General features: G+C 33.7%; 4 protein-coding genes and 1 non-coding gene across 10 annotated transcripts; 3 read left to right on the top strand and 2 right to left on the bottom strand.

The window, feature by feature from the left end:
* LOC100786186 (cell number regulator 1) lies at positions 1–3,328 on the top strand. The gene is made up of 5 exons (XM_003543047.4): positions 1–533; positions 1,139–1,202; positions 1,366–1,530; positions 2,497–2,562; positions 2,745–3,328. Exons 1-5 carry the CDS (start codon positions 280–282, stop codon positions 2,934–2,936), a joined length of 741 nt encoding a protein of 246 aa, XP_003543095.1. The 5' UTR covers positions 1–279; the 3' UTR covers positions 2,937–3,328.
* A 1,229-nt stretch (positions 3,329–4,557) lies between these two features.
* Positions 4,558–6,767, bottom strand: LOC100799763 (putative cyclin-D6-1). The gene is made up of 6 exons (XM_003541705.5): positions 6,047–6,767; positions 5,873–5,959; positions 5,636–5,731; positions 5,334–5,532; positions 5,110–5,240; positions 4,558–5,009 (listed from the first exon to the last, which is right to left on the bottom strand). Exons 1-6 carry the CDS (start codon positions 6,209–6,211, stop codon positions 4,869–4,871), a joined length of 819 nt encoding a protein of 272 aa, XP_003541753.1. The 5' UTR covers positions 6,212–6,767; the 3' UTR covers positions 4,558–4,868.
* Positions 6,768–13,811: 7,044 nt separating this feature from the next.
* On the top strand, positions 13,812–13,933 carry MIR397B (microRNA MIR397b). Its single transcript, NR_048862.1, has one exon. It is a non-coding gene; the product is annotated as a microRNA MIR397b (primary transcript).
* Positions 13,934–16,034: 2,101 nt separating this feature from the next.
* Positions 16,035–22,235, top strand: LOC100799234 (lysine-specific demethylase JMJ25). Of its 2 annotated transcripts, none has more exons than XM_014765840.3 (12): positions 16,035–17,105; positions 17,194–17,330; positions 18,060–18,165; positions 18,257–18,389; positions 18,480–18,543; positions 18,639–19,365; positions 19,669–19,992; positions 20,509–21,039; positions 21,120–21,192; positions 21,273–21,358; positions 21,716–21,835; positions 21,943–22,235. In XM_014765840.3, the coding sequence occupies exons 1-12, from the start codon at positions 16,623–16,625 to the stop codon at positions 22,012–22,014; spliced, it is 2,856 nt and encodes a 951-aa protein (XP_014621326.1). In that variant the 5' UTR covers positions 16,035–16,622; the 3' UTR covers positions 22,015–22,235. The 2 variants fall into 2 exon arrangements, with proteins under 2 accessions (XP_014621326.1, XP_006594637.1); XM_006594574.4 differs by having other exon boundaries at positions 16,037–17,105; positions 17,203–17,330.
* A 747-nt stretch (positions 22,236–22,982) lies between these two features.
* Positions 22,983–27,545, bottom strand: LOC100785128 (probable serine/threonine-protein kinase abkC). Of its 5 annotated transcripts, none has more exons than XM_014765839.3 (6): positions 27,388–27,538; positions 26,548–26,771; positions 25,073–26,414; positions 24,277–24,543; positions 23,428–23,583; positions 22,983–23,330 (listed from the first exon to the last, which is right to left on the bottom strand). In XM_014765839.3, the coding sequence occupies exons 3-6, from the start codon at positions 26,405–26,407 to the stop codon at positions 23,211–23,213; spliced, it is 1,878 nt and encodes a 625-aa protein (XP_014621325.1). In that variant the 5' UTR covers positions 26,408–26,414; positions 26,548–26,771; positions 27,388–27,538; the 3' UTR covers positions 22,983–23,210. The 5 variants fall into 5 exon arrangements, with proteins under 5 accessions (XP_014621325.1, XP_006594635.1, XP_006594634.1 ...); XM_006594572.4 differs by having other exon boundaries at positions 26,552–26,771; XM_006594571.4 differs by having other exon boundaries at positions 26,552–26,774; positions 27,388–27,520.
* Positions 27,546–27,953: the final 408 nt, after the last annotated feature.

The raw sequence follows: 27,953 nt of genomic DNA, 5'->3' as shown, positions 1-27,953 counted from the left end.
TATTATATTATCGCCGAAACCAAACATCATCGTCCCACTTGCTTTGCTTTCATTACATAACCTACGCACAAAGCCACCGCAACACAACAGAAGAATCCTCAATTCTCATTGTCCCTGTTTTTTGTTTGGAGGGGAAAAAAAGATATTCTTTCTTCTTTTTGCTGAAACCCAATAAAGCGAAATCGCAAAGGGTGTCTTGGAAAAGGGTGGTTTCATTAAAAAGCAGGGATCTTTGGGGGGGAAAGAGAAGAGAATAGGGGCAAGCTTTGTTTTGGGGCAATGGGAGATTTGGAGAAGCAAGAGAGGGTGGAAGAGGATGCGGAAGGAGAGAAGGAGAGGCTTTTGGAGGGTATGGCGGTTTTGGATTTTGACATGCTTTGTTCCTCTGTGGCGTTGCAAAGTTCGCATGGGAGTTGGGGGAAGCTTGGGGGTGGGGATGGTGATGAGGAGCAACAAGGTGGGGTTTTGAGGATGTGGGAGGGTGAACTTCTCGATTGCTTTGATGATCGCCGCATCGCTTTTGAATCTGCATGGTAAGGTTTAATGATGTTTATGTGCTATTTTTTATTCGAAAAGTGAAGTAGTGTTTTGAGATTCTGTAAGATGTGAAGTTGTGTATTTTGAAAATTAAATTTGTTTTGGACGATGATAGATAGCGTTAGTTGTTGTCGTCTAAAGCTAAAGGCTAATTTTGAAACAAATGAAGTAGGTTATTGTAATTATTCATGCTTCATCTCTGGCTAGAGAAACCATTATGATGTTATAATTTTAGTTCTGTGAGACTTTTTTGGTCATTAGGAATGTCAATTATGGGACTGATATATTGTTATTTTCTCAATGTTGGGGCATTCGGGGGGGGGGGGGGGGGGGGGCATTGATTATTTTTTTGAGTTACTGATATATTTGATCGAGTTTTGACAGATTAAGTTAAATTAGTTTAGTTTGTTTGCTCAACTATATCTTTGGCCACTTTGCTTGCTCATTTACACATGTATTTATGTGAATGCCTTTCTGGCCAATGAAAGACTAAAATGCAAGATGACACATACATGGATAATGTGCTGAGGGTTTGTAGTTATTTACAAGGATTTGTTGTAATATATCATGTTTGTAAATAGTAGCTCATTTGGTGTTGCAGTTGTCCTTGTTACCGATTTGGGAAGAACATGAAGCTAGCTGGTTTTGGTTCTTGCTACATTCAGGTATATTTGAAGTTCTTGGAAACTCAACGAGCATTTGTTGTTTAAATTGTTCAAATCATAACTCCAACAAAAGGGAAAACACTTTTAGAATTGGCAATTTCTGTATCAATTTTTCTTTTAGAATATAGCTCTCTAAAGTTGAAATTTCCATGTTTTATTGCAGGCTATAGTTTATTTTCTTCTTGCTATTGGTGCCTTTGTTACTTCCATTGCCTATACTATCACGAGGACTCACTACTTCCTATACCTAGCTGTTGCATTCATCATTGCTGTTGGAGCATATTTAGGATTCTACCGAACTCGTATGCGAAAGAAATTCAACATCAAGGTGACTTTTTTCTTCCAGTACTGCAATTGTCTGTTACCATTTAATTATTCAGATTGGTTATTTACATTTTGTCTTGTTTGGACAAGACTCCTTTACAGTAAGGATGTATCCACCCTTATTTAGTTTAAAGAATTTAAGCTGATCTTGATCTTGACCCTCTTAAATTCAAGGGTGGATTATCCTTGTTTGCTTTAGAGACAATCTCACTTATAGGAGCTTTTTTATTTCTTGTTTTCTTTGTTTATAAAAACTATTGAGGATATTGTTTCATTATGCAACATACATATTCCCAAAATATTTGTAACAAAATTATTACTAGTGGAGCATTAATACTGACTCTGGTGTAAATATGGCTATTCACATAGATGGACTGGAGAATGGAATGTATAGTTTTAATTTTTCTGTTTAAGGATAACAAACTAGTGGTATAACATTGTTATTGTACTCACTTGTGAGAATACCAGGTTCAGCAGGTTCCTGCACATCTACTGAAATTATATAGATTTTTATCACATTGCATATAAGTTGCTTACATGACAGTTTATGATGTTTAAAAGGCTAGATATGATTTGAAAACATTTTGAACTGGATGAATCATTTATTTATCTTGCTGGCTTGCAGCGTATTTACTTTAGTTTGATTCTGTGGTGACCTTTCTAATGTGAGATCAAATGACAAAACTGTTATGTTGTCTTCTTTATCCTTTTATCATATATTTCATTTGGACTACTGTGGCAAATTTTATTTTGTATTTTGCCTGCATGCCCACATGTTGGAACATGAATGTTTAAATTTGATTCTTTGATCAACTGACTTTCTAATCTGTGGACTGTAATGCATGTTGACTTTATTTTTATTAGTCATGTCATGTGCTTTTATTTGTCTGTTTAATATATGTTGACTAACTTTGACAAATTTTGGCTGTGTTCGTATATCTTACACGCTATTGATTGTTGATTTTTCCAGGGTAGTGATAGTTCGTTGGATGATTTCGTGTACCATTTTGTCTGTCCTTGTTGTACGTTATGTCAGGTCATTTCAAAATTCTCTCTCTTTTGTAAATTGTAACTTTGGTTATGTTGATTGAGTTAACTGTAACTGAAATAAAGCTGTTGATAATTGAATATCTTTCATCCATAACCAAAATGGAGACATTTATAATTGGGAGTTATTTATTGTGTTGGATATTTGTATCTCTGTGATATATATTGCAGGAGTCAAGAACACTTGAGATGAACAATGTTCAAAACGGAACATGGCATGGTCGGGGTGACACAATATGTATAGGTGGATTTAGAGATGAAAGTAAAGCTCTCTGTGAGTTACGTCCTCCTTCTGTTGTGTCCATCATGCCTAATGATGAAAATTGCATGGAAAAGAGCACAGATGTTAGCAATGGATCTTGAGTCAAGGTAGTGGGGAAGCTTTGAAACAATGGTTCTTCATGATCTGAATTCTATCCCTAGTGTCTGCAGTGCATATTTCATTCCAAGTTCTCATCGAATTTCTCGGCCAAGAGATCAATGTAATGGCAGCTGCAACACAGGTTCATACTAAGGACAAAAATTGTTGTATGATGATTCCCTCTAGGAAATTAGGAATGCTTAATTATGTTGATTTTAAAACCATTCCGGGGGGAGATGTTAGCTTGCAAATGTGCATGCAGGGTATGTCATTCTCAACTAGTGGGGTCTTATTTTTACCAAACCCCTGCAGTATAGTTTGATTATATATTGTTGGAAGAATGCCATCGTAATTGTGTATTATAATGAACCATTATGTGTGTTCTCGCATCAAAGTTAGGTCGATTTTTCTTGAGGTATTTCGAGGCTTAATGAGGACCGTTACCTTATGAGCATCTCGCGAAGGCTCACGAAAGAGAATAAGAATGTTGATTAATATTTATCTCTTAATAAAAGCTAAGCGGATCAGGATTCAAATTATATTCTTAACTATGTTTAATCAAAGCTTAATACGATATAGTCAACAAAAATAAAAATAAAAAGCAAGCATAATATATCGGTAATTTCATATTCTTGGCTGCTTATACTATAAGAGAAAAGGGGTTATACATTGATATTGTAAAAAAATTTACAATGTAAAATTTATAATGAAATTATTGATTTTTATGATAATTATTTTAAAAGTCATATAAACGATAATTTATGATACGATGACGGTATAAAATTATTTTACACTGTAAATACATCATCATTAAACTCATACAATAAATAATATTTATGTGTATTTGTTATTTCTTTCGTTTCAGTATTGCTTACATTTTTTTTATTTTTTGGATAAGAACGTTAAATTTGGATTTCTTTTAACAGCCATTCATTTATTAACGTCTGTTATTTTTAACTTACTAAGTATATTTTAGGTCAATAATACACATGTGTATTTTTCCATATTTGTTGTTATTCAGGTAAGATGTATAATTTAATATATCTTAATATCAGATCATATAAGCCTCCTTTTTTTTATTCACATTATAACCATCATTTTTATTTTCAATTTTAATTACATGCATTTTAATTTTTCTTGAAACATAAAAGTGTATTAAATGGAAAGCTAAAGAATCAATCACATTGACACAAGTGATAATTATTTTTGTTTCTTAAAAGTTATCCTGAATTTTAATTGATCCTTGTTATGGAATAAATTATGTTGCAATGAGAATATCCAACTTGTGTTCGTTTAAAGTTTCCCATGAAGATTTGTGACTCCTTTTAGCCGGAACAAATTCGTACCAATATGGTTATAAATAAAAGGCAAAGCTAAAGAATGATGACTGAGGTTCTGTGAATGGCAATGGCTCTGGTAACGAGCCACTTGAATCTGATGGTGAAGTTGTTGTGTCTTTCAAGGATAGACCTACGGTGGATCTTTTCAAGCCAAGATTGAATATGATTTACTTGCCTTAGGATTAAAATTTTGACCATTTCCTTTCGTGGTCATTAATAAGATATCCATATGTCTGCCTGTGAAATAATTCTGTCCCAACCTTAATAAACGTTCAATCAGATTTAAATTATACGCAGTATATAAAGTACTTGTTACTGTTCTCCAACCAGAATTGGGTTTCACCTATCAGCCGTTTTATTTTATTGATTTGGTACATGTCACCTTACAACTTCCATTTGATTTAGTAATTTCTGAATTTCATTCTATGCAATAGATTACAGTAATTTCTTTTTGGTGAACAACACTCGAGCGAATCTCAACTCTCATTTGCGTCCTCTCTTGTTTTGGACTGAAACATGATTGTTTTCCTTTTCCCTCAGCTTTCTTCTTCTTGAGTTTGAGAAAATTGGAATTTTCTCCAGCAACATAGGCCATCAAATTCTTTGTCGTTTAGTGTTTCTCTCCAACACACTCACTAGAGTTTCTGTGCTTAAAAAGCTTGTATCTGCCATTAACTCCTTTGCTTCCATTCTCATCATGTCTTGCATCAAATCGAAGCACTTGGACAATGTCTCCTAAAACAACCACCATCAATATCTAGACGCTATATATAGCAACAAATAATCAAAACGTCTGCTTTAAAGGGTAGTGATTAAATGTAAAGTGTAAACTTACCTCATCTAGGTACTCACAGGCTGTAATTGAAGCTCTCAGAGTAGAATATTGCTGTGGGAATAGTTCATGAGATGCAAAGATAAGGCTAGTTGCAGCAATAGTTGAAGGTTTATACTCTAAAAACTTAATGCCTGCAGCCATAATAGCGATGCAATTCAGAGTTTGTGCTGGTTGAAATTGAAGATAAAATCAAGTTACATGTATGAATAGAAACAAGCACTTACCATTTTGAGCATTGAAGATTATCTCTGAAGCTCTATTTTTAAGTGTTTGCTTTAGTGATTGGTCTTTAATTTCAGCTAAAGAGATAAAGAAATGAAGGAAAGAAAAAGGCGTAATTGACCTCATGCGCCATTTCAGAGCCCCGAGAATAAGAAGCTCCATTCTCTGAATACTCTGAGCCTTAAAGTAACAACCTTCTTTCTGTTTCATTGATTGTAAATATCACATGTTCAAGTTACTTTGGCAAGGTTAGAGGTTGTCTTTCTATTAAAATGATTGCAATTTCGTGAATTTGAAGACTTACTTGCATATCCAAAATTGATAAAGTTGTGTTCTTCATCTTTGAAGCAAGAGAAAGACATGATATGACAAGAAGCCTGAGAAACCACGGCTTTCCCTGCTGCAATCTCAGAGGAATAATGGCATAAGGGTAAAAAATTGGAAATTATGGAATGCTATTAAGGTACAATTGTTCCAAGGTTTCCTTACTTTACTATGAGTAAACATAAGCTTAAAGGGGAATCGTTAGATATCTTCTTACCGGAATTTCTTGGCATGACATGAAACGGTGCAAGTAATTTATAGCAAGATAAGCTACAAATTGGTCCAATTTGCAAGAAACCTGAACCTGAAGAAACATAACAATATAACATAATGTAGCAAATGTGGCATGAAGGAGGGGGAGCTGAACCTTTTACATAGACATAACTTTCACCTGAAGAATGAGAGATATGGCTTCACCACAGAAAACGTGAAAATGTGTTGAACTTAAGCAGTTTGGTGAGGGCACGTGTTCAGATTCGGAGGCAAAGAGTTCTGATATAGTAAAGGTTTGCTCTTCTTCCAAGCTGACTAGTGGGTCTTCAAGATCAAACTCCATCTTCCCTTTCTTGATAACCTAGTCTATGTTCTACATTCTGTGCATTGTTGTTGAGGAATTCAATGCATGAGAAAGACAGAGACAAAAAGTCTCAAGATGGTAACTTTGTTGATGGAGAAAGAAAGAGAAGCTTCGCATTCTTTGTTGATAAAGTGATTGTGTTGGCCTTCTTTATTGGCAGTAGTAGCATTTACAAATACATTTTATGGAATATGGACTCTTTGCTCCTCACTCTTTCTCATCTATAGACATAGAAATCAGGAAAATCACAGAGAAGTGCCTATAGAGTTGCATTTTCTACCACCTCGCAAAGATAAGAAAAGTTCTACAGGTATGAAAATTTAGGAAAGAGAATATAATAATGTAGCATGCGCGTTTGATCTGAGATGGAAGTGACAATGTTTTGGTTAACAATAGGAGTGTCACCGTTACTTTCACCCACCCCACACACAAATGGTTGAATCACCATGTCCCACTGATATCATGACGTTCATAAAATTTTAAATTCTACCATTGGTGCTTACATATTCTAGGCAAAATTGCATATTCTTGTAATTCCCTTTTGTTTTCTGTGGTTGTTGATGCCATCTTTTGTGTTTTAATATTTCACTATAGAAGTTATCTACATTTCTGTTTAGTGAGTTTCAATTAATTTAAAACCTCTAATTATCCTTACTTTTAAAATGGAATGCATGCTATTGTATAATGTCTAATAATATCACCATAAGGGTTACTTGAAAAAAAATTCTAATAATATCACCATAAGGGTAAGTGGTCCTCTGCTTGATCTGGTAATTATGAGCATGGTAGAGACAGTTGTGGTATGCATTCACCCTCTTGACCGAGAAAAGCGCTGCTAAACATTGCACCATGCTGTTAAATCCATCGCTAAGTACAAGCTAGTAGCAGCTGGAAAACCAACTTGTCCTATTGGGACTTGTTGTCACACCCTTTCTAGTGTAAACAACTAAACATGAGTACCTATTGTTTTGTGTTTATTTGAGGAACAAATTGTGCTTATTAACAGCTAAACAATGTTTCATGGCATTCTTCTAATTAATTATGTCGTAATGCATAGCCATTTTTAGTTTCGGCTTTTGATATGAGTCACACCCCTTTTGCCCGGAAAAATAAAGGGAAAAAGCAAGAAAATTCTTATTCTCTTCAATGATGGCTATGAAATCTTTTCCTTATTCCCTTTGACTCGTTATTCCCTATCTGAATCCCCACAAGAACAAGAAGGAATCCTCTTTTACTATGACATCCTCAATAATAATAATAACTTTGACTCGATTTGATATTCTTTACTATTATTGTTAGACTCATTACGATTATGATAATACTTTTTTTATCCCACTCACTGTGATAGTGAAATTAATAATGTTGCAGAATATTAAACAGTTTCCATAGCTCATCATGTAACACTTATTCGGCTTTTGTGTTCGAGACATTAATGCAGAGTCGTTCACATGATGATGATCTAGACGAGAGAACGTGTCAGATACTCTCGCTTGAATTGACCGTGGTCTGAGTTGGGGATTATCTGTAACGTTTTGGCTATTGGGGTCTTGAGGGACATTCAATTGTCTTCGCCAACATGTATTACATGTGACTTGTGTTAGACATACATGATAGATCTAATTTAGTACTGTCTAAGTGTCAAATCTCATAAAAATTTCATGAATTTAAGATAAAGATAAATACAAAAGGAACGACAACTAAATCTTGATTAAATAAGTATACGTATAAAATAACCCAAAGCGGTTTAATCATGATGAAGCATGCTAGATTCATAAGACATAAAAGTGTGTACAAGATATGTCCTTGATGTCTCAAAGACTATTCTCACTTATATGATGTTCACTAATATATTCTTGAGTGGGACTCTTCTTCGGGGACGGAGAGATTTACACCAATAAGCCATGAGCAACTACATAAGAGAATTTGATATCACACTTTAACCTAAAATCTCAAGATTCAGGTTTATGGGTCTTATCCTCAGTTATATGGTACTCAAGTTTTTCACTTCTACCCAATGTGAGACTTCACCTGACACTTGTATTTCAACAGTTCTAATTCTAGATGTTTGTTTTTGATGCATGAGCATAATGCACTCTATGTCTAATAATGATTTTATTAAGATACTCTTTCCTTTGAGTTCTATTAGAAATTATCCTTTTTCGAACGATTAATCCCTAAAACTGATGCATATTCTTTGTATTTCTATTAAGGATTATTCTCTTTCGAGCGCCTAACCCCTAAAGATGATGCAAGGACGAATGACACATGAAATTAAAATAAGAAAGAATAATAAAAAAGAAAACACTTGTTTGCATTGATAGATATAAAGCATATAATACATCTTTTGACTTTTTAGGCCTACTAGACCCTAACTAAGGGGGTTTAACCTCTCATGTTTAGGGACTGATGTGGATAAAAGAAGATGGATGGATAAAGGAGGAAAAAGGGATATTAGACATAGAAAGAAGGTTTCCCTTATTAGATATACTTAAGCTTAGAATGTATTTATTATAGAGCTTTGAGTCTCCGGGGTGGTGTAGGGATTGGTATCTCAGTGTGTAGGTTGTCCTTTGCTTCATACTCTTTTTATAGGCATAAGGTAACTTAATTTTCACGTGACCTTGCGCTGAGTGTGTCTTTGGATCTCCTCGTGGGTCTTCTTCACGAGGTCTTCTTCTCACTAAGCCTGAGTTTTCCCCTATTTAGCGAGGATACGCGCTAAGCGAACTGTCCAATCCTTTCAATTTTTCTTCAAGGCTTATTATTCCATTTTTTGCATCAATTTTTCCTCCAAAGCACTTGAAATCTTCTTCTTTTAAGTTCTGCTAATAAAAATCTATAAAGATATTAATTTTTTTTTTATTTCATTAAAAATAACAATAAAATAAAAAAATTATAATCATTCTTAGTTAAAATTGATTATCAAATTAATTCAAATTTCATTGTTATCACTTATCGTTTGTCATATCGCTCTAATCAGAGGATGAAATTTTTTCACTAATATTTTTTTTTAATTCTCTAATGTTTTAATACTATATATATATATATATATATATATATATATATATATATATATATATATATATATATATATATATATATATATGAAAGGAGAAATTATTCATTAGATTGATTTAGAATTTGATATAGGTATTTATCTCTAAAAATTATGAGACAAGATTGTTACAAGATAGTTTCCAGTGTTAAATATCTGGCCGAAGTGAGATACTATAGAACTGAAATAATCGAAAACTTATTGCTAAAAATATATATAGTTCATAAGCACGGATTGAAATAATCATTTCTCTCTCTCTCTCCAATTTAAAAAAATTATACATTTTCATTAAAAAAAATCTTTAAAAAATAGTATATTTCCTGGTTTTTAATTTTTTTTTACTGAAATATAACTTTTTTAATTAGAGGGAAAAAAAAAACATCCACCATAAACAAACATTCATCATACACTAAGGCATCGTAAAAATAAAAGCCATACGATGGAAAGGTACGTACCATTACCAATAATGGTGTGAGGAAAATAAGATTTGTTTTGCGCGAATGGCACGAAGGTCTAATTAGCGTCCAACACGAAATATTAGACCACACGACACCGCTAATCCATTGGTCGACGTCAACTAATTATGTGGTCAAACGGATCATCCAAACTAAAGGCTTGTTCAAAACATGAGCCCAATTTACTTCGCTACAGATAAGCCCAATGCATTCTTATTGCCTTTTGCCAAAGGCAAGACCAGAACAAAAGAAAAATGCTCTCGGTGACTAAATAATATTCGACACAGTGAACAAAAAATCACTTTATTTTAAGTTTTTACAGTTCTATTTTGTGAAAAATAATCTCATTAAGACATTAACTAACCGCATCTTTTGTAATTTGAACAATGATTAACTGTGATATTGTCTTCCCTGTTATCTATTTGACCAAGTCAACGCCAACCAAGTCAAATTCTTATCTTTAAATTTTATATAGTAAACTATATATATGTAATAAAATATTCGCAAGTGAATCAATTATAGTTTTTAATTTATATTATTGGTGTCAAGTATATATATCCACGGGCCCAATCAATAATTAATCTCTGCAGACTGCAGCAAAACTTATTTTTAGAAGGATTATTTTTTCAAACATGTTTTTCCTCATTATAAGACTTGAAGTTGAACTTTGTTTAAGAGAAGTGAATTTCACTTAGATCAACGTAGAATTAGTGAATTAATTATAAAATTTTAATTAATTAGAAATTATCTTAAATGTAATTTCTTAAAGTAATTATTAAGTTCATATCACAAGTTATAATTAAATAACAGGGTCAAAAAATATCTTTGCGTTGTCAATTTTATTCTAATTAAATTCTTAATTATATTGCAGCGCCACTTTCCAATTTCCAATTTTTTTCCAACAGGAAAAGGCGGTTTTTGTTTGCATATTTTGAATTATTAGATGAAGATTGTTGTGTGTGCAGTTAACACTTAACAATTATCACCAAAAGGATTTTTTTATTTACGAGCACTATAACCGATATATTTTTTTTTATCGATATGTATTATTATAGATATATTATTTTACGTTGGTTTTTTTATTTTCAAGTTATTTAACAGACGCACGTTGTTGTCTGGTTGTTGGTGGTGCAGACAAATATAGCCGTATTTCAGTTTCCCGTATTTGGATGAGTACGCTTTTTTAGTTTGTTACTAATTATCATAATACAATTCGATGGTTAACGTTAGAGGAAAGAATGTGTAGTCTTCTTTCTTTTCATGCAACCTTTATTTGGTAGTTCATGCACGTAATGTTCTTTAGTAAACCATTAAAGAATATGCTTAAGTTGAGAGTTCCTGAAGAAACCTCTCTGGCCATTTCCCATTATTCCGGAATCAAATGTCTTCTTGAGTGTGTAACATTTTGAATCTTCTTTCCTTTTTCCTCACTCCAACTTCATTAATGTGAACTTCCGTGAAGCAAGTTTCACCATTTTCATTATAAGTATGACGTACGCCTCTTGATCAACCATTCTTCCATAACATTGTTGTCTTTGAAGTTTGAAGGTTTCTGTGTTTCTTCTAGACCATACCTATCTTTTACATCTACGCTATTTTTCAAAATTTAGTCTCAAAATAGGTACGCATGTATTAATTTAGCCTTCCTTATTCATTTTTGCTTTGATGGAAATTCGTTCATAGAGAAAAACAAGGAATAAAGATTTCCATCAAATGGTGGTGGTGTGCTATATATAGAACCTTTTCCCTACAATGTTTAATTAGTTAATTTCCAATTACCGTCGCTTAATTTAGTTGCACGATTATTTTCTAATGATTATTATGAGAAATTAAGATTATCTTTTGAATTTTTTGTATAATGATTTTTATATAAAAAAAAAAATAATCTTCGATCTACAGATTAGTAGGCTAATATTCCAAAAACCCCAGTCGTTTTGTTTCAACTTCTGAGTGTTTACTGGAAAATTAAGGAGTATTAGAGATATATAATGTTAGAACTAATAAATATTTTTAGATGCCAAAAACTAGTGCAAAGTCCGATTCGTCAGTTGATTAGGTATTTCCACAAGGAACCAATTCCAGTGGCATGGAAGAAACCAAGAATTGGATGGACCAAATTAAATTTTGATGGGTCTTGCAAATGTTTAAGTGGAAAAGCTAGCATTGGAGGGGTTGTTAGAAATCACAATGCAGAATTTTTGCTTGGCTATGCTGAATCCATTGGACAAGCCAATAGCACCATCGCTGAACTTACTGCACTTCGGAAAGGCCTCGAATTAGTGCTTGAAAATGGTTGGAATGATATTTGGCTTGAAGGAGATGCCAAAACACTGGTTGAAATTATAGTGAAAAGGAGAAAAGTTAGATGCACGGAAGTACAAAGACATATAAATCATATAAATACCATTCTGCCAGAGTTTAACAACTTCTTTGTGAGTCATATATACAGGGAAGGGAATAGGGCAGCTGATAAATTTGCTCAAATGGGCCATCACTTGGACCAGCCTAGAATTTGGAGACATCCTCCTGATGAATTGTTGGCTCAATTACTTGAAGATGCTCAAGGCAAAACTGTTCTTAGAAGGAAAGGATAAATCATAGTATATATTATTTTTTGTTGTTGTTTGTATATAGACAATATGAATTCTTTTTAGGCAAGATGATGTATATATGTGTTATAAATCTATCCTTGCACAGATATTGGATGTGTAGGAAGCAGAATTATAATTTGTTGTACATGTAATTATGTAAATGACCAACTAATTAACAATATTTGAAGTTCAAATTGCAAACAGTTGCATTTTATGCAAAACTTTTCTTGATTATGATTATTTGGACCAATATTCTGTCCTAATTTTACACACACGACCACATAGCCAAAAGGAAGGGCTTCTCATCAATTTATACAGAGGTGAATTACTGGAACAAAAATGGGGTTCATGAGATGGCATATTAAATTAAATACTATAGGAATCTGTCCTGTCTATTCACTTTTATAATGAGTTAATGGAAGTGACTTGCGCTGGAAGCAAATAAGCATGATTGATAATTTATACTTTATATCTTGATCCTTTTGAAGCTTCTATTTTGCACAATGTATGTAAAACTGAAAGCAACTATCTTATATTTAAGAGTCTCTCTTTTAAGATGATATTATTACACTAGACGAGGTTCTGGCTTCTCTTAAAATGCAACGATACACAATCAATAAAAATATTTCATTATAAAATTATGTTCCGTGTGCTTTTTATTTTTTAATTTTGTGGCACAAAAAAGAAAGTGCATTGCCAAAACAAATATGCGTAGTGCACTTTACGTGCCGCTGGTGCTGCAATCGAATTTCCCTTAATTTTCGGTCACTGGATCATATTATCCACAGGCAAACGTAGGCTACTATTTGAGCCCACAGCCCACGTTCAGATCGAAACCGCTCTTTAACTTCCACGTTTGAACTTGCAACTGCATATATATGTCACAGATAATTAATTTTAAATTATGGAGTATATTTTTTTCTATTCATGTCTAGTCATGACAAAAAAAAAGTGTTGCGAGTTACCTGTAATTATCATAGAATGATATTGTTATTGGAACACTCCATTTTGGAGTGCAAAGAAATGGAAAGGAAAAAAGAAAAAAAAAAGAGTAAAATATGTGATATATTATAAAGATATTGTATAACAAATAAAGATATTGTATAATACTACATATATTATTATTGCTTATTACATGCAAATTTCAGCAAAAATAAGTTATATGGATAATATATATAATTCTACTCTCTAGACCTAAACTTGAGCAAAAAAGAAAGTCTCTAGAGCTAAGTAGATGAAATAGCAGTACAAGATTCCATTCCAGTACAACTGACCAGTACAAATTTGAGAAGCAAACAACTAGTCAAGTACTGAAAAGGTAGTACAAATCAGTAAAGGTTAATTGGCATATATATAATTTCTAGTGCTTTGTCTAAGCTCGTTGTCCACGTGATATCACATGATATAAGAGATGCATTAGGCAGAAGAGAGAAATATGGATGATCTCATAGAGTACTGTGAGTGTAAACCCCCATATTGGAGAAACATCATTGAGTGCAGCGTTGATGAAGTCCTAAATAGTAAATAGCAACTACCCCTCGTGTTTCTCAGGTAGATGCTTAAATGGTTTTATTGACGCTGCACTCAATCATGTTTTTTTGCAATATGTGATATGCCGATCATGGATTCATGCTCCTTGGTGAAAGGTGTTTATGCATTTTATTTTATTTTTTTAAAGTATTTTATAATCCAAAGTTAAAGATTAATCTTTTAAAATATTAAGATTCATAATAAGAGATGGACTTCTCTTCCAAATACAAAGACCTAGAGATCAACTTCTTGGCCACATCAAGACAGGTTATGCTTCTCTATACCTTTTACCTTTTTTCACTTGGTCGGATGTTATGTGAAATCTTGCATTTTATTACCTTTTTTTTGGCATAAAAATTGAGCAATTATACACTTTTCAAGTATTGTAATTGCGGAAATTCAAGAGTGTTGCATCATGGCAATGACTCGTTTGTTTGACAGAGTCCATCACTAGGAATAATGTTTGATTGAATTAATATTTGTTTTGATAAAAACAGCATAATACATTCTTGGAATTTCTCAATATTTCTTGCAGCATGTATGGATGGGACTCGAGAAATAAAAAGTTCAAAGCTAGCTGCAACTCATGATTTTGTTGAATATATATGTCATGATCCATCATTGGAACAAGAAATACACAGATATTTGGGTCCTTGGTAGCCACAGAAGTTCTTCCTCGGATACTTGAATTTAGCCCCTCAAGAAAAATAAATGCAAACGAGTTTTTCTTTTTTGTACTATCTTGCTCGCTCTCTTGGAATTTTGTATGCATGCATAATTTCAACTTGTTCGGAATTATGTTTGCCTACTTCTTCTCTAGTTAAAATTTCTCAAATTGAGAATCATAACCAAATTAGCAAGTAGTATATATTGGTTATCTGATTCAACGCCAAATTAAAAGCGCAACTATTCCATTTGAACTCAACTTCAAAGACATTCGTGATAAAGGTAATTAAGACTTTACTTACCAAAAAAAAAAAAAAAACCTTAAGAAAAACTCATATATATCAATTTATGCTATATATAAATTCATTAAACTTTCAAATAAGCAATCCCGAACTTGCACACTTGATTTGTTTATTCAGGATCTTCTATAAAGGTAAAAGACTCGTAATCGGTTCATATTTTTAAAGTTCATTTGACATATGCTAATTGACAAAATAAACAAATAGATATAGGAATTTCAGCTTTGAAGACTGTGATCATATATTAGAATCATTCTCTTTTCAAATGCTTAAACAGATTGCAAAGTTTTAACAAAACAAAACAATTTAAGTTAGTAGTGTCCCTGTCCGTGTGTCATGATAAGAGAGCCAATCCTTTTTTATCAAATGTATGCAGCAGCATAACTGTGTACTCTATCTGCATTTAATTATAAGCACAAAATTTCAACACGAGAAAACTGAACTTCATCAAACAACACTTAATTACATTTGGAACTCTAATTTACATAACTGAGCCGCAAAAAAAATAAACTAGCCTCCGGCATAATTAAGGAACTATCTCATATACCATGCAATACTACCGTGTTGCTTTTAAACTGTCTATGGAGTAACATTGAGCATATATGGATCAATACAGGAAGTTATAATTATAGTGTTTTTTGGATCAATTGATATGGAATTATTTTAGTTTACTTAATAATAATAAGTCGTGAGCATAAAGTTACTTGAAGTACTTGAAAAATCTGTTACATGTAATGATTTTTATCTAACTCAAACTAATTTGCTTCCTATGGAAGTTGCATATGGTGTCTTACATGAAAAGAAAATTGTATAGTTAGCAGGCTTATTAATCATTCTTTTGGGTAAATTCCTGTTATCTAAAACTAGACATTAACAAGAAAATCTAAACATTCCACAATTTGATTCTTGAAAAAGCTTTCCAATTTTATCTCTTTCACACAAGTAATTTTCAGAAAGTACAATAAATATATATATAATACAAAAGTGTATGTCATACTGTTTAATCAGATATCAGTTTCATATACATGAGATTGCACAGAATCAACATATATCAAAAACATTGACTTTGATCTAAGACTTGAGAAACAAAAACATACACACTGTTATATGATAGACATAAAAAAATAACTAATCTAATTCAACTAAACCACATGGTCCCTGCATTGGCCAATCAAGTATTTTATTTTATCTACTCTTATCTCAATCTCAATTGCTTAATCAAAAGTCCAATGCTAATTAGTAAATCACAACACTGCATTGATTTCAGCCCAATAACACCAAGAATAGCAAATCTGTTCAGACAAATTCCTCAATAAGCAACCTGAATTTTGCAGTGACACAATTCTCAACCATATAAATGCTAAGTCCAACAAAAAAAAACAACGGAAAAAATAAAAAAGATAAAGCCAAATCAAAATTCATATATCATAGTATACTTTTTTCACAGAAGAGCATGCAGTATCAGGTGAGTAACCAAAAGATAAGAACGATTTTGATTTTATTGAAAGAGTATCGATGAAATCATGATCCTACATTCGAATTAAGAGACTAAATAGGACGCTATAGTTTCCAATAATTACGGGAATATGCCACGCCATGCTTAATAGAATTAGTAATTTCTTTTCTTTTCTTCCCCAATAAATACACTACTCTTTTAGCCTTAACCTCCTTTCTTTTCTTTCTTTTATTCCATTCCTCTGTTCTGCGTGCTCCGCTTCTACTTTCCCCAGCAAAAAAATCCCAATTCCGCCACAAAATAAAAATAAGAAATAAATCAAAGAATTGTCATTTTTTATGGGGAAAAAATCGAATCCGGCGGAGGGAGAAGAAGCGGTGCCGGAGCATCTGCGGTGCAGCCGTACGGACGGGCGGCAATGGCGGTGCCGGCGGCGAGTGAAGGAAAACCTAAAGCTGTGCGAGATTCACTATGTGCAAGCTCGGCGTCGGCAGCACAAGAAGACGCTGAAGCTGAAGAGAAAGAGGCAAAACGACGCCGTTGAGGCTCAGATTGGGGCAAAGCGGGACCGAAAATCGAGAGAGGCATTGGTGAATAGGAGGAACCAATTGGAGCTCATAAGGATGGTTCTGCAGAGAGAGGTTGAGAAGAAGAAGAAGAAGGAATCGCAATTGAATTTGAATTTGAATTTGCATTTGTATTCCAATCACGAGTTGAAGAAGGAACTTCCGAATGGTGTTATGGCTATTGCGTCCAATGTGGCTTCTTCTCGTTACTTCAGGTCCAAGAATGCTGACAGCGGCTCTGTTAGTAAGTTGCAGGTGGGTTTTGACTTTTGACTTTTTGTTTTCCACTACTTTTTTTTTTTTAAAGTGGTTGGAATTGTTTGTTTGATTTTTATTTTTTAAGGTTGTGCAGTGTGGACGAAGCATGAACAAGGGGAGGAGGAAGAAGTGTCATTGGTGTCAGAGAAGTGATTCTTGGAGTCTTGTAATGTGTTCAAGCTGCCAGAGAGAGTTTTTCTGCATGGAGTGCATTAAACAACGGTTGGAACTTGGAACTTATCTCGTTCATTTACTACCATTTTATAAGTTTCTTTTTTCATTGTGAATTGCTGGCTTCATTGTTATCCTTGCCTACAGGGTCGTGCTTTTTTTAATTGCTGTCGACATTATAGACTATGGTACATTTTGGACAATGCTGTCAAGTGTTGTTTGATCAGTAGATCACCTAGCTGTAGATTATTTGTGATGCAGTTCTAGAACTTCTTAGATGAAAGGATTAGATACCCCCTTCGAAGTAGTTCATAGCAAAGTCATTAAATTACCGTTATAGTGCCACCATAACACTATAATGTGGTGTTTTTTTATCCTTCTGCCATCGGCAATTTGTGAAGGGAGGCCCACTGTGGTGGCGCCATAGGCCACAATGGCGTGTTTATGTGGCAGAATTTTGGCCTTCCACCATAACTGTCATTGATAACATTGGTTCATAGAGATGTGTGGAATGATTCCCATGTGAAGAGAGTTTAATAAGAATAAAAGATTAAGGGAAGAAGAAAAAGCTTTCATGTTTGTGTAGATCCAATTCCAGACCACTCTCTTGTCCTGTTCTTTTGTACCACTTTTGGTATTAGTAATACCTCAACGATCAATAGTGACTAGAACTAGGATATTTAGTACGGACATTGTGACATAACTTCTTTTGCCTAAACCTTTTATGCTTATGATCAAAATATAAGACATTTCCCGATTTATTTGTTGAAAAAACTTTAGGTATTTTGATACTCAAAATGAGGTTAAGATGGCATGTCCAGTTTGTCGAGGAACTTGCACCTGTAAAGATTGCTTGTCAAGTCAATACGAAGACAGTGAAAGTAAGGTCTGACATCAAAGATGGATGCTTTACTTCTTCAACAATTTTTCTTTAGCAGCACTTGCTGACAGTTTGATTTTATGCCATATTTTTTCAGGAATATTTGGCTGGTAAAAACAGAGTTGATGGGATATTGCATTTTCATTATTTGGTCTGTATGCTCCTTCCTGTACTAAAACAAATAAAAGAAGACCACCATGTAGATGTAGAAGAAACAGCAAAAACTAAAGGTGGTAACTATTGTTCATCTGATATGATGGCTTCTAGATTAGTTTTGTTGATTACAACCTGGTTATCTTAGATGATTTTGTGCATGACAGGCAAAAGAACTTCTGATATTCTCATCAAGCCGGTTGATTTTGTCTGCAACGAGAAAAATTACTGGTAAGTTCTCTTCTGTTGATGTTATTAGGAAAATTCAAATGATTCTCTAGTGTTGCTCGCTAACAAATGTAAGTATCTGTTAAACACTGTCCCAGCAATTACTGCAAAACACCCATTTTGGATCTTCATAGAAGCTGCCTTAGTTGTTCCTACAGTCTTTGCTTAAGTTGTTCTCAGGCATTAAGTCAAGGAAGCACCTCTGAAGAAATCAACTCTTCTATATCCAACCTACCTGACAAAATAAATGCATGCATTTCTAGTGAAAGTCACCTTTTGGATGATAAGGTCATTTCTAATGGAAATTTAACTGATACCTCAACATTACTTGAGTGGACAAATTGTAATGGTGCTGGCATTGTGTCATGCCCACCTACAAAGCTTGGTGATTGTGGTGATAACCACCTTGATTTGAAATATGTCTTTCCCTTAAGTTGGATCAAAGAAATGGAAGTAAAGGCAGAAGAAATAGTTTGCAGCTATGACTTTCCTGAAACTTCGGATAAAAGTTCGAGCTGCTCACTGTGTGTTGACAAAGATCATAAAACTAGCAGATACAAGCAGTTACCGGAAGCAGCTCAAAGAGAAGATTCCAATGATAATTACTTATTTTATCCTACAATTTTGGACATCAGTTGCAATCATTTTGAACACTTTCGGAAACACTGGGGAAAAGGCCATCCTGTAGTAGTGCGAGATGTGCTCCAATGTACACCAAACCTTAGTTGGGATCCAGTGGTCATGTTCTGTACTTATCTTGAGAGGAGCATGACAAGATATGAGAATAATAAGGACTTACTTGAAGCTTGTTTGGACTGGTTTGAGGTCAGTTTATCAACATATTGTATGTGTTAAATAATTTTAAATTGATACTATGTATGTTGGTTGGGAAAAAAGGGTCAGCACCATCTTAGGAAATTATTATTGCAATTAATGTACTTGGTAATAAACTACATTTTAATGTCCATAGTTCTTCCTATTTTTTAACTGGCATGCATTGGTGCATATACACATCATATGCTCAGATCTGTGAAACATGAAAGAATGATGGATCTGATGTTGAGTGTTAAACCAGAAGACCATTGATAAAAGTGTGTAATAATAATTTTGGAACTCTTACTCTGACAGGTGGAGATTAACGTTAGTCAGTACTTTATTGGGCCACTTAAATGTCAACCTCAGAAAAATACTTGGCATGAGATGTTGAAACTTAAAGGATGGTTGTCTTCCCAACTATTCAAAGAACAGTTTCCAGCTCATTTTGCTGAAGTAATTGATGCTCTTCCGATTCAAGAATACATGAATCCCTTGTCTGGTCTTCTGAATTTAGCTGCAAATTTGCCACAGGGGAGTACAAAACATGACATAGGACCATATGTTTATATTTCATATGGCTGTGCTGACGAAGGAGATGATTTCGTGACAAATCTCTGTTACGACTCATATGATATGGTGTGTTCCCTAGTTATATTTCAGTTTTTTAATATATCTAGAGTAATATTTCCTGAAATTTTAGCTTATTTAATTAAAACTTACCATGGAAAGGTTACTTCAAATATTATGTGCTTCGGGTTTCAATATTTCCTTGAGACAAAATTGCTATGTTCATCTTTTGTGCGTGTATCCTGTCATGATAACTTTAGAGATGATTTCATCTTCTGAAGTAAAAAGCGTCCTCTTGAAATGCTTCCTATTGAGGAAAAGTTATGTCTTTGTATGCTTCAAAAACCCTGTTCCTTGCATATATGCTTGTTTTCAGGCGTCCGAGTAAAGCATGAAATTTTTTTCAATACAATTCAGGCTGCATCTTATATTCTTAAAATTGTTCAAATTTTACCATTGGTTTTGGTTTTAATAGCCATTGTCTTCATAGTTATAGTGAATATATTACTAAACTATGTCAAAAAGTAGCTATTACCACCAAAACAGCCAAATGTGCCGTTCACTGTGTCTGATTTGTAATTCCAGGTTAATATTATGGCATATAGCATGGACATTCCTCTCTCTACAGATCAACTTGCTAAAATAAGTAAGTTGTTGAAAAAACACAAAACTCTATGTCAGAAGGTGTCATCTAAAACTACTAGTGAGCATTCAGAAGACAGGGAACAAAATGGAATGCATAGTATAGTAAAAGAAGGAACTGACTTTCTCAGGAGAGTCAATAGAACATCTTCCATCTCTACTGAAGCCAAAACGATATCTAATCAGAAGTTAGACACCAATATTTCTGATGATGAAGAATGTGGTTCCGATTCTGAAACTGAAAAGGCACAAAGCTCTTTACCTTCCCACAGGAGGGTTCTAAGCACTGAACGGTCTCCAGATCATAATCCTAGAAATCCCTTTGAAAACTCAAACAGTGATAAAGGGAAGAAGTTTACTGAGAATTCTGCTGCTCATTGGGATGTCTTTCGAAGACAAGATGTGCCCAAGCTCTTAGAATACCTCAAAAGACACTCTGATGAATTTTCTTATACTAGTGAATGTCATGAGAAGGTAAGTTTAGAAGAAGACAATTTCTTAACAACATGATCTTGTCAGAGTTGATGATGATTAATTTTCTCTCACGTATGCAGATGGTTCATCCAATTCTGGATCAGAGCTTCTTTCTTGACAATACTCACAAGATGAGACTTAAGGAGGAGTTTAGTAAGTACACCCGTGTTTTATCATATATTGTAATTATAATCCTGCATAACTAAATCTAACTCACCTGTCACTGTTGCCAGAAATTGAACCATGGACTTTTGAGCAACATGTTGGAGAAGCTGTCATCATTCCTTCTGGATGTCCATACCAGATTAGGAATCCTAAGGTCTCTGTTACATTTGTATTAAAGATTTCTTACCCCATTTTTCTCTTTTTAAGTCAATTTAAAGAACAAAAACTTTAAACTATTCTTAACTGGATATAAATTATAAATTCTTGTTGAACTTGATGTTTACATTTTGAAATTTACTGACAATGTCAAATTTGAAGTTGTGTCTAAGAAATATCAAGTTATCGATGTTTACATTGTACCCATATTAAAAGAAAACAAAAAGATGGTCGCACTATTAATGGTCTTTCCACATTGCTGATAGAGGATATTATTATCTCAGCAATGATTTATGTTGCACTTTTTTTCTTAAATTTTTTGGTGCATGACAATTATTTGATTATTGATCTGCAGTGTTGTGTACATGTGGAATTGGAATTTGTGTCCCCTGAGAATGTCTCCGAGTGTATCCAGTTGATTGATGAGGTCCGGCTGCTTCCTGAAGACCATAAAGCAAAAGTAGAAAAGCTGGAGGTAGACTTCATACTAATAATAATTCCATTTACCAATTTATACATTTTTATATTAGATGTACACCTGAATTGACAAGCTTTGTTTCCTTTTTTATTTCATGAAAACAGGTGAAAAAAATGGCTCTTTATAGCATGAGTACAGCAATAAAAGAAATACGTGAGCTTACATGCAAAACATGATTGCACGAGCTAAAATATATTCTTAAGATTCATCTGAACCTCGCTCATGTCTCAGCCTCCATACCATGTATTCTTTTTGTATAGATTAGTTCTTAAACTCATCAAGATTTAGCAAGGTACTTCAATTGGTTACTTCCAGATTGTATTCTTTTTGTTTTTTATTACATCTGTCTTACCGGAATCTGAAATAAAAATTACATGGTCTGTATATATTTCTTTAATTGTTTATTTTTTGGAGCGAAATTTAAATAGAGAGAAAAAAATTATTCAGTCTCTGCATTACCATCTATTTGCTTCCCCTGTTTTTAAACTTCACTTGCTGTTTTCTTAAATTCGTTTAGCCGCTAGTTTTTAAACTTAACTTGCTCTGTTCGAGTGTGTTTAAGCTGGAGTGGTATGTAATAAGATAATAATTCAATATAAGTCTAAAACAATCAACAACTTTATTGTGCATATGCTTCAAACTCTTCAATCATTTCAGCTATACCTCTAACGTACTTAAGTATGGATTAGCTTCCATGAAGTATGGCATACAGATCCATTGTCTATGTTCGTTGACATTTTGAAATGCTATAAAACAGAATGTTACACGTTTTTTATTGTGAATTTAATTGGAGTATACTGTAAAGTTTTTTTTATACAATCATGTAACTAGAGATTCTCAATAGTAAACGTTTACATAGTTTTCACGTCAATTGTCTCGTGTATGAAAATAAGAAAGCAACAAAATTATGAATGAAAAATATTAACAAAAACATGCATTTGTTTAAAAAATTTACATCTGAAAATCAAGGAAAGAATAAAATAATTTTCTTTTAAAAAAGTTAACTGTCAATTTAAGGCCAGATTTTTTGTTTAATTTAACTTCAACTAAAAAATAAGCAGAAACTTTAAACGCATTCTCATGTCAGTAGGGTCTAACTATATCGTTCATTCATCCTGCGAGTAAAGAAGGGAGAGGAGATATATTCACCGTTTTATTGTTTCTACTTCCATTTTTGTTGTAAACTGTGACGCTCACAAAAATAACTTGGAAATTAACCAAGATAAATACAAGGGATAAATCTTTAAAAAAATTAAATAAAAAAACAAATGTGAGAGAGCCCTTAGGACAGATGTTTTTGTTTTGGGTTTTTATGTTAGTCAAAATTGTTTCTCAAGAGAGAGCCTCAACAAAGAAAGAAACTTCCTCCTCCCTAAGGGGCCATGAGTCCGTCAATTGTGTACGAAAGAGACTTTGCCCAATCAGCTCTAAGTAGCAATGTCTGCAATGTCTGCATCACATTGTACCCAGGATCAAGTTTTCGCTGCCAACCCTACAAATTAAACAAAAAAGGTTTTTATCCTTTGTTGTAAGGTAATAAGCTATTGTTTGTATGTATGGTCACATACATGATAAAATGAAGTAATTACCTCAAGAACTAAGGTTGTCACCATGACAGTACAAACATTGCCATCAATATTAACTCTATGACGCCTAACTTTCTCAAGTAATTGTTCCATGCACTCTGCAGGATGAACAATATCACCTTCTGGGGTGCCCCAAAAAGTAAATGACTCTTCCACCTCCTGTTAGAAAACAAATAGGAGACAATGAGACACATAGTTGGAGACCATATATGAACTTATAGAAGAAAATAAAATACATTTATCTTTAGAAAATTAAGCAGTCAAATAAAAACCAGCGTCAGGTTGGTACTTTCAAAACTGTAATAATAGAATATAATATCAATACACTTGTGCATATAAGTTTTGACCAAGATATCACAGAACAAAACCATAATAGTAAGGTCTTGTTTGATACTTCAATTGTAGTTTTCAAAAACTACTTTCAAATTTTAAAATGAAAAGAATAGAAAAACATGTCTGGATAACTGTTTTCTACATTGTTCCCAAAATTGCAGCTCTGAAAACAAGACTACAGAAACAACTTAGAGTTGTTTTGGTTTATTTGTTTTTAAATTTGATGATATTCTCATAATAAACAAAGCATCTTTTTGACCTCGTACAATGCATACTTGACAGATGTTAATATCTCATGCACAATTCTTTTAAAACTATTTTCAACATTTTTTTAACAAACAAGTGTTTTGTTTTCTTTTCAAAAACTATAGTGAAAAGAAATTTTAAAGCTGTTAAAATAAGCTTTTTTTCTAGAAAAGAGAGAATCATTTCAAACAAGACCTAAGTCTTCCAATGGAATTAATTAACTAAGCATTTGTAGATTGAATAACAAAGAATACAAGTTGAAGAAAAAAATACCTCAATGAAGGCCTCCGGATTTGGACAGTTCTGTTGATTTGACAAGTTCAGGGCACATTCTGCAGCAGTCCGGCCATCTCGGCGGGCAACAGCTTTAAAAAATTCCAGTAAATTTACTCTATCACTACCAGAGAGTTCGGCAGTCATGCCTACATCAAGGAAAACTACATGAGGCTTTGATTTGAAGAGCCGTTTTCGAGACTTGTTCTGAGACACTCGAACAAGGATATTTCCAGGATGCATATCTGCATGAATGAAGTTGTCCACCTGAAAGAAGACATTGCAATGTCTTGGAAGCTAAAACTTATGATGTTCAAGTTTAAAACTATTATGGGACCCCATGTTTCTTTTAGTTCGTACTAAGGATTAGGACACAATTGATAATACGAATATTATTAAATAGATCAAAATGTTCATTCAAAAAACAAACTATTATTTTGGTTAAAGAAAATTCAGTATAACTAAGACAAAAAAAACCTATTATAAATAATATAAGAAGTAGATCTAAACAATAAAACAACCAAGGCCAGCAAACTAAGTAAAGCTCGCCATATTCACAAAATCCCTCCAAATCTAAATAATGTATTGATCTGAAAACCAGTTCATCCCACAGTAAAGACAGTTTCTAGAAAAAGTGACAAATCATGGATATGAGAGATTTTATGTCATCAACCGTGATTATTTATGCTTTATGGTGCATAATAAATCAAGAATGCCCAAAATAAAAGCAATATGCTACTATGCCTAACCGCAAGATAATAGTAACACAAAAAACTGCTAATGAGAGATATTTTACCAGAAGCATTTTCAAAAGTGCATGAGTACCAATGTGGGCAAGAGCAGATTTAACCCGTTCATGTCCTTGAAGATCATCAACATAATATGAGACACTTTCACCCTTTTCATATGTTTCCACCAAAACAGCCGGGTGCACAAGTGGATAGACAGGCTTGGGGAAAGAAACATCCTTCCATCTACGGAAATTATAAATAAAGCGACTCAAATGGGCAGCTTCCCTAGCAAGGTCAACTTGAGACATCATGAAAACTGCAAATTGTTGTACACTCTCATCTAATCGTAACCAATTAAGAGCAGGAATGAACTTTGAAATTTTTGCCGCCAAATTAATAATAGCAAAATCCCGTCTAATTGACTCTCCCACGCCAGGATGTCTAACCTTAACTGCAACCAATAGTGGCTTTGCCTGCTGACCAGGATAACGACATTTTAGTGAAGCACGGTGAACTTGAGCAATGCTTCCAGATGCAACAGGAAGTTCTTCAAAATTGTCAAAAATTTCAGAAATTTTTCGGCCAAATGCTCTTTCTATAGTTTTCTTTGTGTAGCAGAAACTATGCTCAGGAGCTTTGGTATGAAGTTCTGAAAGCTTAGTGCATAGATCTCGAGGAAAGAGATCAGGCCGTGTAGCTGCCCACTGACCCCATTTTATGAATGCTGGACCTGATTTTTCTAGTGTGCGATGAACTACATGGAGCCACAGTTTCCTAAAGTTTGGTCCAAAACAATCTGCAAATGGTGCCATCACAATGCTAGGAGAGAATAATATTGCCAGATAGAGAGCCCTCATCAATAAGATAAGTCCTTCAACTATTATGAATGCAAATGTAAACATGTAATTATACCCATCTTGTGCACGCATATACAAACCATTCTGTGATGGGTAACGTTCTGCATCTGCCCAATTTTGCTGAGCTAATGCAAGCTCTCCACATGTAAATGCCAAAATACCAGGAACTAGCAAATAAGAACGAGCCAAAGCCAAGCTTACTGCCTGAGCAATCATATTTACGGTAGGAGGAAATGTACCATCACCACTGGAACAATACTTTCTGTACAGCCTTTTCCAAGCAATCTGGGAATGGTGCGTGACTGTATTACTTGCTGAGGTTACAGAAAAGTTCCTGAAAGAACCACGTTTACGAAAGCCTTCCCTTGTCCCATGCCACAAGAATGAACTGCATGCTTCACTTGGAAACTTATATTGCATGTACAACCGGCAGTGGTGGATATTCGGTCCAACTGAGACAACTGGCCCATTTTTACTCACTTCCAGGTATCTGCTATTGATTCTACAAACAGACTGGGCAGCTCTCCTTATATTTCTAAGCATCAAATATCTGCAAAAGTGCAAACCAATAACTATGTCAACTGCAACAATATTTCAATCACATAATTCAAGTTCAACTATGTTTCCCGTTATTCTATCCATAAATACTGTACAGAAATAAACCATTACTTTGGAAATGCTACCTACAGTGACTTCTCTTCACTCATGACCATAATAGGTATACATGTAGATGAGCATTAAATTTTACACGAGTGTACACAACGTCCATTCCTCCAAGAGGCATCAACAAGACGAAAACTCAGTTGATCCAGCTTATAATATGTCCCACTATAAGTTCCTGATTTTTTGGAGTCCCAATTCATTCCTACTTTGCCGGTATTACCTCTCATTTCCACTTATTTACCGCCTGCTATAAATATTAAAACGGAAAAAATTCTTAAAACAATTATAATACATTATGTTACACTCCAAGAAGGGATACATAGAGAACCTAATAAGGTTAGACATTTCAATTAGAAGGTAAGAGTTGATGTTTGTATACATTTCTTTTGGTAGAATAGATCTCTACCACTTCAAGATAGTGGTGAAGGCAATAAAATAGAAACATGGATGAAACTTTCATTACTCTGAGAACCACACACCCAGCTCTAATTGTGGATGTACATGAGATGATATTAGAGTCCCAAAATTGCAGAAGAATCAACAATTAGACCTTTAATATTTTTTTGGGTACCCCAGAATTGAAAAGGATCAACGATTCATACTCTGAGTCCAGATGCATTTCCCACATCAGAGATCACGGGTCTAAAATTCAACCACCTCACAAGGAAACACGCTAAAGATTTTATCTTTTAATCAAATAAACACACCCGCATCTATTCAATAGCCATAAAATCTACTGCGAAAAAAAAAAATCAATTCCCCAAAACGCGGAGGCGAAGCAAAATTGACAGAAAACAAAAAATAAAATAAAAGAAGCGAAGTGAAGAGTGAAAAAAAGAAGGAATGGAGAGAGAGAGGACCTGAGAAGGAAGAGAACATGCTATGGTGTATTGAAGAAATGAAATGGAATGGAAGACGTAACGAGCGATTAAGGAGGTGAGCCTCAGTTTTGTGCGATTGCAAGAACACGTCTGTCTTGTCTTTAAGTTAGAGGCGGTCATAACCAATACAAACCCTAAGGCCCAAGAAATTCATTTCATTTCTTTCCAAAAATGGAAAGCAATATTTAAAAAAAAAAATCAATAATGCAAAAGAGAGATCAGAGATCCATCAAATGGGAAAGTATCATTTTCACTTTCACTTGAAAATATTCGATATTAAACTTTATTATAAAAGGGGTGAGATTAAAACATAAAAGTTATGTAACAATTTTAAATAAATTTTAGTTAATCCAATTTGATCGGTTTAGTGATAGGTATTTGAGTAAGATGCATGAATTTTTAAGTTCAATCGAAAATAAAAAATGTATTTGAAAAGTGTTTTTGACATTATTACATATTTATAGATTATTATATATGATTAATTTATTGGTTTTGATGATAATCAGTAAAAAAAATTATATAAGTTCTATAATTATATTATTAAA

This window comes from Glycine max, chromosome 13, assembly GCF_000004515.6.
Source record: "Glycine max cultivar Williams 82 chromosome 13, Glycine_max_v4.0, whole genome shotgun sequence".
Classification (NCBI taxonomy): Eukaryota; Viridiplantae; Streptophyta; class Magnoliopsida; order Fabales; family Fabaceae; genus Glycine; species Glycine max.
This window is presented reverse-complemented; position numbering and strand designations above follow the sequence as displayed.